We start from the raw sequence: 13,976 nt of genomic DNA on the forward strand, positions 1-13,976 counted from the left end.
AAAAGCCTCCAGGCAGTCGAACACATAAGTCACCTCGACCAAACTTTTCAGATACTTAGAAAATATAAGATGAAGTTGAATCCCCTCAAATGCACCTTTGGAGTGGCTTCGGGTCAGTTCTTAGGATTTATTGTCAATCAAAGGGGAATTGAAGCAAATCCAGTGAAAATAACGGCCTTGCTAGAGATGAGGTCACCTCAGAAACCAAAGGAGGCCCAAAGCCTCAATGGTCGGATAGTCACACTCAATCGCTTCATCTCCAGAGCCACAGATAAAAGCTTGCCTTTCTTCAATGTGCTTAAGCAAGGAAAGAAGTTCCAATGGACTTCTAAATGTGAGGAAGCCTTCCAGGCGCTGAAAAAGCACGTAGGAGAGGCACCCCTCCTGTCGAAACCTCAACCAGATGAGTCACTACTACTATGCTTAGCGGTTTCGGATGTGGAGGTCAGCGCCATTCTAGTCAGAGAAGAAAGTGGCGCTAGTTGCCAGTGTACTACGTCAGCAAAGCACTTTTCCCAGTTGAAACACACTACCTAGAGATGAAGAAACTGGTACTCGCCCTTATCACAGCCTCAAGAAAGCTGAGGCCATACTTACTGGCCCACTCAGTCGAAGTTCTCACCAACTTCCCATTGAAACAGGTGATGCAGAAAACAGACGCATCAGGATGCCTACTAAAATGGACAATCGAGCTCAATGAGTTCAATCTATTGTTTCGATCTTGACACGCCTTCAAGGGCCAGGCCCTTACAGATTTTATGGTTGAATTTGCCAAAGCCCCAGAAATGGAGGCGATAATGGAACCAGCTGAGCCCCCACATGGAAATTGTTCGTAGATGGGTCCTCATGAGAGACTGGCTCTGGGATAGGGATCGTCTTGGAAAGCCCAGAAGGCCACAAGCTAAACTGCGCAGTAAGGTTTGGCTTTAAAGCCTCGAGCAATGCTGCTGATTATGAGGCCCTTCTGGCAGGTCTTAGACTTGCTAAAGGGATGTAGATCAGAAGGCTCCTGGCGAGCAGTGATTCTCAACTTATAGTGAATCAGGTCAATGGGAATTTTGCGACCAAGAACAGTAGCATGGTTGTATACTTGAAGTTCGTTCTGGACCTAGTTCCTCATTTTGAAAGGTTCGAATTGACTCAAGTCCCTTGCCTAGAAAATACACATGTAGACGTCCTTTCAAAATTGGCCAGCAACAAGGACTTAGAGTTGCTAAAGGTTGTCCCTATTGAGCACTTATTAAAGCCCTCCACTTCCGGAGGTAAAGAGGTACTATGGATAGAAGGTACCCCATTATGGGTGCAGCCTATCATCGCCTATCTGAAGGATCAATCACTGTCTGCTTCTAAAAGCGAGGCGCGAAAGTTAAGAGGAAGGGCTGCGCACTTTGTCCTGCAAGAAGATACTCTTTACAAAAGAGGCTTCGCCTTGCTACTTCTCCGATGCGTGGGAGGTGAGGAGGCCACATACATACTCAGGGAAATCTATGAGGGAATCTGTGAAAATCACTTCGGAGGAACGGCTCTAGCACACAAGGTTCTCCGTCAAGGCTATTTCTGGCCGATCTTGAAAAGGGACGCTTGCGAGTTTGTCCAGAAATGTGACAAGTGCCAGCGCTTCTCAAATATTCAAAGGCAGCCTTCTCAAAGCCTCTCCGTAGTAACCAGCCCCTAGTCATTCGCCAAGTGGGGTATTGACTTCATTGGTCCACTCCCAAAAGGAAGAGGAATCGCAACTTTCGCCATTGTCTCCATTGACTACTTCACTAAGTGGGTCGAACCTGAACCCCTTGCCAAGATCACCTACGCGAACACTACTAAATTCGTCTGGAAGAACATCATTTGTAGGTTCGTCATTCTCCACTCCTTAGTGTCCAACAATGGGAGACAGTTCGACAATAGGAAGATGCGAGAATTATGCGACGAGCTAGGCATAAAGAAGGACTTCTCAATGCCTCATCACCCTCAAGCAAACGGACAAGTTGAGGCAGTAAACAAGATTATCAAGCACACCCTGAAAAGGAAGCTTGACACATCAAAAGGGGCTTGGGTGGACGAACTCGCCCTCTGGGCCATCAGAACATCTAGCCGAACTGCAATAGGGAAAACACCATTCTTGATGACCTACGGAGCCGAGGCCATGAGCCCGGTCGAGGTCGGGGTCCCATCACACCGTCGGATACACTTCAATAAGATTAGCAACGACGAGGCTCAAATAAGCGAACTCCACCTCCTTGAAGAAAGGAGGGATGCTTCCTAAGTAAACTTGGCAAAGTATCATCGAAAGATGACCCGCTATTATAACTCGAAGGTCAGAAACAAACTCTTCGCTTGGGGGACCTCGTCCTCAGAAGGGTCTTCCAATCTTCAAAACTAATAGGGTCCGGAGTGTTTGGACCGAACTGGGAGGACCCTTATCACATCCATAGAGAATCCCAACCTGACACTTTCGAAATTGAAGACATGGCAGGAAAGACACTACCTCATCAATGGAACATCGAACACTTGAGGAAGTACTATCAAAGATGAGCCTTTGTTCCGATCCGATCTCAATATTATCTAATGAATTGGTATTCTGATATGATCTCAGTTGTAAATTCCCTAGCTTACTAAGTGCTGAAATTACCTTGGTAAAGTGTAGTGTAATTTGTTAAAGTAATGAAACTTCGGTTCTGTGCCACATTGGTTAGTAAATTGTTTCCTCAGTCCTTCAATATGTTTACTTAAGTGATCCAATCTCCAATTGTTAACTGATTAACGTTAAGATGCACTTCATGTTTACTTAAGTGGTCCGCTTCATATTAACTTGAGTGATCCGATCTTCTGTTATTAACTGGTTATTGATAAGAGGCGCTTGGTCTTGGATGTTCATACAAGGGTAAACAAATCAATACAATAAGATAGCAGAAGCACCAATATTTAACAAAAAGTTTCATTTCATTTACTTGAATTTGAAATACAAAAGCCCAAAGCCATTACAAAAGTTGGCCTTATTCTACTGAAGGGTCTTCTTGGACCGCTTCTGCCTCGACCGCCTCCGGGGCCTCCGAAGCTTCTTCAGCAAGCCTATCAGGCCGACCTTCAGTTGGTCTCTCGAACTCTGTCACCAAAGAGGAGATGTCCAGAGTGGGGTGGACCTCTTTCAGCCGACTCAGCAATCCTTGGGCACTCCAGGAGGCCCAAAAGTTGGCGAAGTCATCGTACAAGGGGTGTTATTCGAAGTGGTCAATGAAATTTTGAACCACCACCTTCCCTACCGACTTCATCTCCTCCTTCAAGGAGGCGATCTCCTCAGATTGAGCCTCCGCCTTTTGCCTCAGCTCCGCCTTTTCTTTGTTTGAGGCCTCCAGAGCCTCCGTGGCGAGCCGATCGTGCTCGTTGGTGTGATCCACTCACCGAGTCATGGCAGCCACCTGGCACTCCACCTCGTATAGCTCTTTCTTCAGCCACTCCACTTCTGCTCTAGCGGCAGTCAGCTGGGCCTCGACCTCCTTCCGTCCCTTCTCCTCCTCAGTGGCCTTGGCCCGGGCCTCTCTCACAGTGTCCCCATACTGCATCGCTTCCTCGAGGTGCTTGACGAGGTCCTTCCTCTTAGATTTTAGATCCTTCACCAAGCCCTTGAGTTGGATGCTAGTCCTGAGAGCCCGGGCCACGCAGGCATTATTGGCCACCACCAGGTCTTCGGCTGTGTAGGAAGAGGTATGGTCCCTCCACTCTTCAGTCCAGTATTTGTTGTGGACCACTGCCACCACAGCCGTTTTTGGAGGAAGGGCCTCCAACACTTCTTTCACCGGCTCCTCCGGGCTAATGCCCAAGAAGTCGACCTCCTCAGGGGGCACTTAGGCAATAGGCACGGTAGCAAGTGGCGATGTGGCCAGGGCAGTAGCAACCTCTGCTGGTACAGGCCTCTTCTCCGAAATGGCCACTCCGGTTGGGATTGTATTCTGCTTCAGAATGGAGGGTGGCCTTGCCACAGTTGAGCATTTTGAAGGGGCGGCACTCTTTTTGCCCTTCTGTAGCAGGTCGGCCTCGGGGTCCTCTGGCACCTCCTCCTCCATCGGAGGCTGGAGCCTTTTACTGGCATCCATCAGGTCCTTCAGTTGCTTCTTGTAGGTGGAGGAGGAGGTCTTTAGCGCCCGTGCCTCTGCAATCATCCTTTGGATGGTATTAAAGTCGGGGCGCACAGGCATCTTTTTGTTGAAGTTGTCTGCAAGGAACACATGATGAATTAGTACAAGTGTAAATAGTTCAGAAATATTGAAGGGTAAAGACTTCGGGATAGTTACCTTGAGATGCCATCAGGTCGTGTGTAACGAAGTGTAGATTTTTTCTGATCAGCCGATAGTATAACCTCTTCTTCTAAGGCAGCTGATAGATGATGCAAATGGTGTTGAAGTCTTCAGAAGATAGTTCGCACCGAGGAAGAGTACCTTCAAGAGAAATACAAATGTTAGTTGCGATTCGAACCGAAGAGAAATATAAAGAAACGCAACTGCGATACTCATTAAGTGCTGAGTACTTCATGGGGACCGTAAGAGGTGCCAGGGGGTTCCCCTCCATCATGTCCCATCGTCCTGCGGCCCAGCACCATGAGCTCTTCCACTCTTTGATGGAGCTCGACAGATCGAGCAGGAATGAAGTATGGGAACCCCATGAAGTAAGGTTATACCAGTCCCGGGTGTCAAGGACCGCAGCTATTATTTAGTGATATAAAGGGTCTGAAAGATGGAGAAGGGCATCTCAACCCCAAGTGACGCCTCTTTCAACAACATCTAGGAGCCCATCATTTGGCTCCAGGAGTTCGGATTGAGTTGGGTCAGAGCTAATCCATAGGACCTAAGTACTATCCTAAAGAAAGGGTGAATTGGAAGCCTAAGGCTGGCTCTAAGGATCGCCTTACTTATGGCCATGCACCTCGACTTAGGGTAGCAAGCCCTCTCTTTAGGCTCGGGAAGGATCAGATTTATACTATCTAGAATCCTAAATTCTACTCTAAGTCTCTCTAGGTCGGCCTCCTTTAGTTTGGAGAGATAATCCGACGCCCTTAGTGCACAGAAGTATCAACTGGGCTATCCGGCCTCTTCCATATATTCTCCCCCAAGTATCGCTTCGGCTATATCGAAGGAGGTCGCCAGAGTGGGCTCGTCCATCCTTATTAATTCTAGGCCCCACCACGAACTAGAACTTCCCTCAGAAACCATTTTTCAGAATGTACATGTCCCAAAAGTTACTGAAGCTTACGAATTCAGAGGTTTCCCTAGTCGAAAATGGTCAGGAAATGGTGTAAGGTTGCCAAAAATTGATATTTCTAGTCGAAAACGCTCGAAAAACGTCGGAAATTATGAATGATTTGAGAGCAAAGTAAATTTTCTGTTTGCACGAGGATGAAAAGCTTCAAAGACGCTCGAAGTCCACCTTTTATAGAACGCTCCAGCTGATCTCCACCGGTGAATTCAAATGCAATCAATCTAGGCCGTCCGTCGCATCATCAATCTAGGCCGTTGAAATGAAATGCCAGATTTGATCTACGCCTAAGATCTTGTTGTGACCCTCACGCTCCCATAAAATGCGTCACCTCGGTCACCACTAGCCGTCGACAATAAGTAGCCGCAGCAGCCTTTTAGGGGAATGGGCATGGCACCCAACTGTCACCTTGGAAATACGCAACAGCTGTCAAATCATTTAATGTCAGATGCCTACTTCGGGTCGATCTCCTCACTCAAACTTACAAAGCTTAGACGTACCTGACGTAGAGTCCCCTATGGGTCATCGTCTCGGTCGCTGGGTTCCCTCCTAAGCTTTATAAAGTTTTAGTCATCTCTCAACGCGTCCTCCCTTGTAGGTCAGCGCACCGATGGCAGATGAGCTCCTCACTCAACTTTACAAAGCTTAGACGTACCTAACGTGGAGTCCCTTATGGGTCATCGCCTTGGTCGCTGCATTCTCTCCTAAGCTTTACAAAGTTTTAGCCATCTCCCAAGGCGTCGTCCCCTGTGGGTCAGCGCACCGGTGGCAGATGACTCCTCACTCAACTTTACAAAGTTTAGACGCACTTGACACGGAGTCTCCTATGGGTCATCACCTCGGTCGCTGCGTTCCCCTCCTAAGCTTTACAAAGTTTTAGCCATCTCCCAACGCGTCGTCCCCCGTAGGTCAACGCACCGGTGGCAAATGAGCTCCTCACTCAACTTTACAAAGCTTAGACGCATCTGAGGAGAGTTCACTGTAGGTCATCGCCTCGGTCGTTGAGTTGACCTTCTTCCTACGCATAATCCAATCTTGCAGCACTTTGGTCTCACATGAGTAATTGTTTTCCTTACGCAATAGCGAAACTTTAGAGCATTTGCCTAAGATCATCGCTTTGGCGAATGCGAAAGATTGGGCCACAAACTCCCACAAGTCACAGTCCACATACCGAGGCATACACATCTGATCGGAAAGGTAAGTCCACCCATGATATAAATATTCATACTTAGACTTGGGGGACCATTGTTACCCTCCTATCTGAACCACCTCAGAATGTCCACCACCACACACTCCGATCCGCTAGAGACCCACCTGAAGTGGTTTTGAAGTGATCTCCCCAATGTCAACGACCTGCTATCACACTGCGAGACATAGGCGATCCTGCTGAACTGATAGAAGCGCCCTCATCCCTGAGGCCGAGGTGAAGTGCACTCCGGGGACCTCTGTCAGAAGACCCGCCGCCAATTTCAGAAGGAGATCTTTGCCAAGATCATTTCTACCTCTAATGTTTAAATTGATTTGACGTCTCCATGAGGCTAGTTGATGTGACTTATAAACTTTATGTCAACTCAACTTGGGAGAAGCAATTACCCGCCCACTCTACAGACGCTGCTGATTGACGCCTATGAGCAGACACCTCATACTGTCAGATGTATACACGTGCCTCACATCCAACGGTTCATCCGACCTATAAATACCCAAGGGTTGGCAAGAGGCAAAGGTAATGAAACTCTTACTACATAGCTCTCCATAGCAGGCATATATATATTTTCTCCTCCCCCTTATTATTTTGCATAACCCCTGGGTATTGATCCGACCACCTGAACCTGACTTGACCGTCGGAGGGTATACAGCCGCCACTACCCTCACTGGTCCTGGCCGTGTACGTCTGATCGTGCGTTGATTGTGCGCAAGGAGGAATACGTGGAGTAGCTCTCGATTGGCCACGTAGAAGGTCCAATTTTCTAGGTCAACACTATCTATTTTGGGAAAATTCTGAAATTACTATAAATGCTAAGGTCAAGCAGAATATATTAGCTTTAAATAGTTATTCAGGATTTTTCTAAGATAATGGAATAGGTTCGAAGGTTGTCACAAAACCACTTACTTGACATATTGTCCAGCCAATTACTCCACAACTTAAGTTTGACTATTATGACACTAATATCTAGTGTTATTGCTAACGTTTCATGATACCATTTTTATTGCAACCAATGCATGCATGCCACAAAATCTATACTATATTATTTCATTTACCTTATGAATATCGTTGTTCTAGGCTATGCAACCATACCTTTAGGATGAATGATACCCTTGTAGAAATACGATCTATTATTATTTCGCCTTATATTTATGAGCATTTGAGTAGGTCAATGGGCCCAAAATTATTTTATTTGAATAGCGGATATATTGTATTGTATTTTAAATTGTTGTATTAGAGATATTTTATTATATCGCATGATGAATTAGTCCATATTACAGAGAAAAAGTAGTTGAAAATTTGAAAAGTTATAGTGATAAATATTCTTTGAGGATTAACTGTGAAGCTTTGAGGTGGGCCACGAGCAATCAATATTAACAATAATTAGATGACATTGACATTCATAATTGAACTCGAGAAATACTAAGATTTATGGAACTATTTTGCAATGCGATAGGTAATTTGAGTTAATAATGTCATTTAAATTATTTTGGCCTAAATAGATATAGTACGAGGATTGTGTGTGTGTTAGGTTATCAAATTGGGGATCATGTTTAATATTAAATTGTAATATAGGTAGTTTTCCAACTTTAAGTGAAAAGTGAATTGATCTACACTCCATAGAAGTGCACAAACAAGGGTGAAAAGTAAGTAAAAATTCATTCGCAACTACAGTGCTAGAACATAATATTTGTGATATAATAATGTTGGAAAATTTATACAATTTTGATTAGGAGCTCATTGTATATCATATGGTGTTTATGATAATTGAGTATGTGGTTTCAAAACATATTGACATCAATTTTGATTAAGTATGTCATTCACAAGCATTTTCATGTGCATGCACGACATACGTTCATGGTTGAAAATCTAGCATACACAAACAACAATATGGTAAACTTGAGTTTCCTACTAAATGTTTTGTTAACCACTACTAGGGCATCGATGCATGCGAGACATGCCTATATGATATGGTTTGGTATCGCGGGTGATACTTTCTGTGTGATTGCAAAGGTATATAGGAAATGGACGTTTGGTAATCATGGGAGGGTGGACCACTTGATTGTGCCTTTGTGATATTGTGATTATTGGCGCTACCGGGTGGGATACTTCTCGGGTAATCATAAAGGCAGGTAGAGGATGTGCCTTTAGTGGCCATAAAAGGCTAGTTCACTCATCAGTGTCGATGGCATAATGCCCATTTGATTATTGATATTGATACTGTGCGAAGCTTTATCCGGTACATAGTAAGTGGTTTAAGGGCCTAATGAAAGGAAAATATTTAAAATGAAACTATTTCAAGTTAACTTTGATGAATATTTGAATATGATACATTTTAGTGTGATGTTTCAAAGAAATGACATGCCTGCATATATTCGTATTACTCATACTCATAGCATACATATTTTTATTTATTGGGCATTAATTCATATAGTTCTTGCATTGTAGGTGAGCATGAAACTCCGTAGAGAATATCGCTAGTTGTGAAGCTCGTATGGGATTTCGAAATTTGATTATATGGATGATGATTTGTAGGGTTATTTTTGGGTTGTTGTTCTAGTCTTATAATCTATTGTGTGTGTGTGTACACACACACACACATATATGATTTTTGAAATGACATGGTAGATACTTTTGTAATCCTCAAAGTATATATGTTGAAATTTGGTTATATGGTCTTTGGTTGTAATGTACTATATATACATAATAGGTGATTAGGCGAGAATCTATAGGGACCTTATTGTGAAGATGCTTATTTTATTTTATGATGGTAAAAATAAAATGTAGAATCGTATGTTTAGGTTGGATCATCAAATTTTTATTCCAACATAGGTTAGTATATTGTTGTCGATATAAACGGGTTGTGACAATTTGCTATGCTAAAAAATTATATGGCATGTACGAAGTGGAGAGAGACCAACATTGATAGACTCAACATTGATTGATAATTGAAATTGGACTTTCCAAACCAAGCAGTAATACTATCTTGAGTTTGCGAGCCTTTACGAATTGACACCACTAAGAGCGAACATTTCTAATGTGATGTGTTATACACAGTCTCAACCATGAAAAATTAAGAGCACGTGAAATAATGTGTAAAATGCAAAGGGCTAACATATTTAGTTATCATAACTAATCAGTGATTTCTATGTGACATATACATCCAGGACTTACTTACCCTCAAGGCCCTATAGGGATATAAAAATAGGTACAGTTGGGAAGAAAGAAGGCACGCAAAATCAAATATCACCCTCCCAAATAGTCAGTTCTCCTTTTGCTCCAGTTTGAATATCAAAGCCAGCAAGTTTAGAAGGAGAAAATCCAAGTTATGTTAGAGAAATTTGTTGATCATAATTTCATAGTCAACAATTTTATTTGATATAATTAAACTAATTAAAGTGAGGATTCACTTTCTCTCGTTCTTCGTTGACCTTTCTAGAACTTATCAAAGATTTCCATCTTTGTGTTATTCAGTCCTAAAACATTGATTCTCAATTCTGATTTTAGCTTTCTCAGTGTGAGAATATCAAATCTTGTTGTTGGTTCCAAGGTTCACATCAAATATTGAGTTTTGATGGTTGTACACATCAGATTTTGATTATTGATGGTTGTACATCGAGCTTGAATGCTTGGTGTACAGTCCCCTTACAAGAGAGAGGGGCTCGCAATTTTATTGGATGCGAGCCACCCTCTTGTAAGGGAGTTGTACACCAAGCTGTCTTACAGCCCCCTCACAAGAGAGGTGGGCACGTGTCCAATAAAAAAATCACAGACCCCCTCTTGTAAAGGGGGCTGTACACCGAGCTTGACAGCTAGGTGTACATAGTGAATCAAAAAAAGAATCAAATTAGTAGACAAATTTTTGCTTTTGGAGTCTATGCTCTATTACAAGGATGAAAGAACCTGCTTAAGTATTTTTTTCTATCTGTCTTTATCTAAGTTCAGTATTTTTTATGGCCAAATTGTTATTGTGATTTGATCACAAGAATTGCAAAAAATGTAAGCACGTGAAAAAAAATAGCAGGGAATAAAACGTCAATTTAGTCTAATACTAATTATTTGATGTCACACATAAGTAATGAATTAAGTCAAAAGGATTCGACAGTAGGGAATTAAAATTAAGCCCTGTTTGTCAACCGTGATTTCAAAACTATTTTTTTCTCAAATTCATTTCAACCTCACATTCATACAATAAAATATTTTGCACCTAAATCCAAAATTTTTACCAACCTTTTAATCTCACATTCTCCAAAAGTTTAATATTCTAAAAGTCATTTTCCTATTTTAATAGTAGACAAACTGAGCTAAGTTGCTTATATATTTTACATATTTCAAGAGGTCGCTCTTGGGTCATTAGTGATATGAGTCGGACCATATCGGATATTAAATATCTAATTAGTATAAAACTTGATTTTTATAGGTCTGATTAGATCTATTTAATACCTCGAAAAAGTCCAAGATTTAGTTATATATAATTACTATCAAAAGGTTACACATATTCCCCTTTCAATGTTTGATCTGTTAAGAATCTACTTATCATGTGCAGCGGAAAAAAAAATTCAATTCTCACCAGGAATCGCTTTTGTATTTAGATAGAAACTGTAATAGAGGTTGTATCTTTTGTAGATCTACAAACTCCTTTGTCATATCTTTGTTTCAACAACTTGGATCTGTCTCCCACAGCTGTTCAATTGTCCAGCCTCCAACGGTAATCCACACATAGACCAAGATTGCAGGATTCAAATTTTCTTCTTGCAATAGCAAGAATAATGAATTCTCTACTAAATTTGAAAACCCTAGTCATATTTATATAAGCCCAGATGGGCTTGGCTTTACCCGGTCCAATATTTAATTAACCCCTTTAATTAAATCCCGTCCGTGAACTAATTAGTGAAAATTAATTAATTCAAGCCTATAAATATGCAACCCAATTAATCAATTTATCCAACGCTTGTTAAATTATAATATTCTAATTCTCTTTTGTGTACGACTCATCAGGTTCCATATCACGATACCTAACGACGTGAAATATTATTTTGATCTAATCAAAATTGGTAAATTAAAATACCTGTTTAATTTATCATCAATTCACACTCGTTGTCCCAAATTGATATCTAGCGATGCGTCAGACAATACATGTGATGGGAAATGTCATGTGGTATAACAAAACCAAACTCGTTCGTTTATCAAGAGACTATAATCCATTCGTCAATCTGATCCGATCAATTACGAGATATGAAAATGTGTCAATCTCGATTATTGACCATATCTTTCACTCCACTATTAAGTCAATATAAGTTGTAAACTCCTTTTCGACTATGAGTACACATTGGCCTAGAATTTCGTTATCGACTTCACAACCTTCATACGATTTTTGACATACTCGAACGATGTAGTGTTAGCGGCCCTTGGCAGATAAACATCCAACATCGTCAAAGCATGACTGTCGTCATATAAGGTACTATGACGACCTCAAGTCAAATGACCAATTCCACTACCGGACGTTAGAGATTAACCACTGACACTCAGATAGTTATCCATGTGGAACCTTTAGGCGGGTCTCCAATGTTTTGTTCTACAACAAAACATTCACGTGTTCATTCAAATGTCACCACACTTTAGCTTGTAAGATCACCTACTTACTTCACAAGTAAGAAATGCCACACATGATGGTCTATCTATAATAATGATATCCATATCTCGTTATTACTTGCGACCACGGATGATTTAAGATTCCATCATATGTAATTTGTATCTCACAATCACAACTCCTTGTAATTAACAAATTACGAAAATTTGAATCTATGGACTCTATTATTTAATTTGATTGAATATTAATTAAATAATAAATCTGCCATAAAATTGCATTAATTACATATTAAAAGCATTTATGTCCAACGTTGGGCATAATACTTACAAACTCCCACTTGTACTAGATCCAATACTTATGTATCCACTATCATAAGAGTCTACATGACGATCATGTTTATGCTATGACAACTCTTTGTCAGTAAATCTGCAATATTATCAAATGTGGGAATTCGTTCTTCTCTTTACATCATTTCTATGTATTATCTCTCTGATAAAATTATACCGTCTTAATACATGTTTGAATCATTGATGAGACCTTAGTTTCTTCGCTTTCGCGTTGGCTCTATTGTTATCACAATAGTATGTAATGTGATAACAATGTTAGGAACTATCTCAAGTTCATTAATGAACATCCTGATCCACATTGCAACTATTTGTTGCTTCTGAAGCAATCATGTATTAGGTTTCTACTATTGAACCAACGATTGTTTCACGTTTGGAACCTTTCCAATACATCGCTTAAGAGTAAACCAATTTCTCCATATAAATCTTCTCAAGATTTCATCTATGTAGATTGGGATGAGTTAAACAATCTTCTAGAACTATCTCTAGAGATCAAGTTGCTTCCTCATAGTGTTCATGAATAAATCCTTTAACAACCATTATTCCAACAATTGAAACTTAAGGATGTCATTTCCTATAATTTCAAAAATGCGACAATGCTCCCATTATCTTCTTGCAAACACACAATTCGTCTTCATATTTGATAAAATCAAACATTTTGATTTTTTCCATCAAATCGAAGATTTCAACTCCAAGAGATTTGTTTTAAGCCATAGTCATAGTATGCAACTATTGCAACCAAAATCCGAATGGACCTCAGGATGGCTACAGGTGAAAGGTTTCATCAAAGCCAATACATTGTCTTTGTTTATTACCTTTTGTTACAAGCCTTACTTTGTATATATGAATATTCATGTCAACCTTTTATTGTAAACCATTTACAACCTATGGGTTTTATCCCATCAGGAGGGTCGACCAAGGTCCAAACTTTGTACACATATGTTGAGTTCATCTCAGGTTTCATAGCCTCTTACTACCTTTTTAAGTCAACATTTGACTATATTTTCATGAAATTAGTAGGTTCATTATCCTGGACCAGTAATACCTGACTAGTAATCATGGATTCACACCTTCTTCAAGGTCGAATGATCCTACTAGATTTAAATGGAGCTTTCATGTGTTCAGGAGTCTCTACTTCCTGATCAAGAGTATGTCTCATATCATATATGAGATCAAACTCAAATTCACCTACTCGGTTAACTATATCTGTGGACTTTTGAACTCTTTCAAGTTCTATTTTGCTCCTATTGTCCTTTCCTAGAGTAAACATTTTCTCTAAAAGAACGATATGTCATGAGACGAAGACTTTCTTCTTAATGGGCTAATAGAATTGATATCCAAATATCTATTTTGGATATCCCACAAATATGTATTCATTATATATATATATATATATGAAATAAGTTAGGACTATTGCCTTTCCGTAGCTCGTACGGAGTTCTATTAACCAACTTAGATGAGACATAATTTAGTGTGTAACACACTATAGTCAGTGCATGACTCGAAAACGATTTTGGGAGATTTGCATGGCTCATTATTAATTGGACTATATCTAATAGTTTACTATTACTCCGTTCAAATACACCACAATGTT

At 40.8% G+C, this 13,976-nt stretch overlaps 2 protein-coding genes across 2 annotated transcripts in view; both read left to right on the forward strand.

Annotated features, from left to right (window-relative positions):
- The first annotated feature begins 819 nt into the window (after positions 1 to 819).
- LOC111387503 lies at positions 820 to 2,260 on the forward strand. The gene is made up of 3 exons (XM_023012064.1): positions 820 to 918; positions 1,046 to 1,587; positions 1,849 to 2,260. The coding sequence occupies exons 1-3, from the start codon at positions 820 to 822 to the stop codon at positions 2,258 to 2,260; spliced, it is 1,053 nt and encodes a 350-aa protein (XP_022867832.1).
- A 2,124-nt stretch (positions 2,261 to 4,384) lies between these two features.
- Positions 4,385 to 13,976, forward strand: part of LOC111387504 — a 28,138-nt gene continuing 18,546 nt past the window's right edge. Inside the window, exon 1 of the mRNA XM_023012065.1 lies at positions 4,385 to 4,662. Coding sequence (XP_022867833.1) covers positions 4,385 to 4,662 — 278 coding nt within the window. The remainder of the gene's footprint in view (positions 4,663 to 13,976) is intronic.

Source organism: Olea europaea, unplaced genomic scaffold (assembly GCF_002742605.1).
Source record: "Olea europaea var. sylvestris unplaced genomic scaffold, O_europaea_v1 scaffold406, whole genome shotgun sequence".
Lineage (NCBI taxonomy): Eukaryota > Viridiplantae > Streptophyta > Magnoliopsida > Lamiales > Oleaceae > Olea > Olea europaea.

Excerpts from the sequence above, each read along its gene's own strand:
- LOC111387503 (XM_023012064.1), top strand. The coding sequence starts at position 820 with ATGGAAATTGTTCGTAGATGGGTCCTCATGAGAGACTGGCTCTGGGAT. Across the intron at positions 919-1,045 it reads AAGCTAAACTGCGCAGTAAG|GTCAATGGGAATTTTGCGAC; the intron begins GTTTGGCTTTAA and ends ATAGTGAATCAG. Across the intron at positions 1,588-1,848 it reads TTGAAAAGGGACGCTTGCGA|GTTCGTCATTCTCCACTCCT; the intron begins GTTTGTCCAGAA and ends CATCATTTGTAG.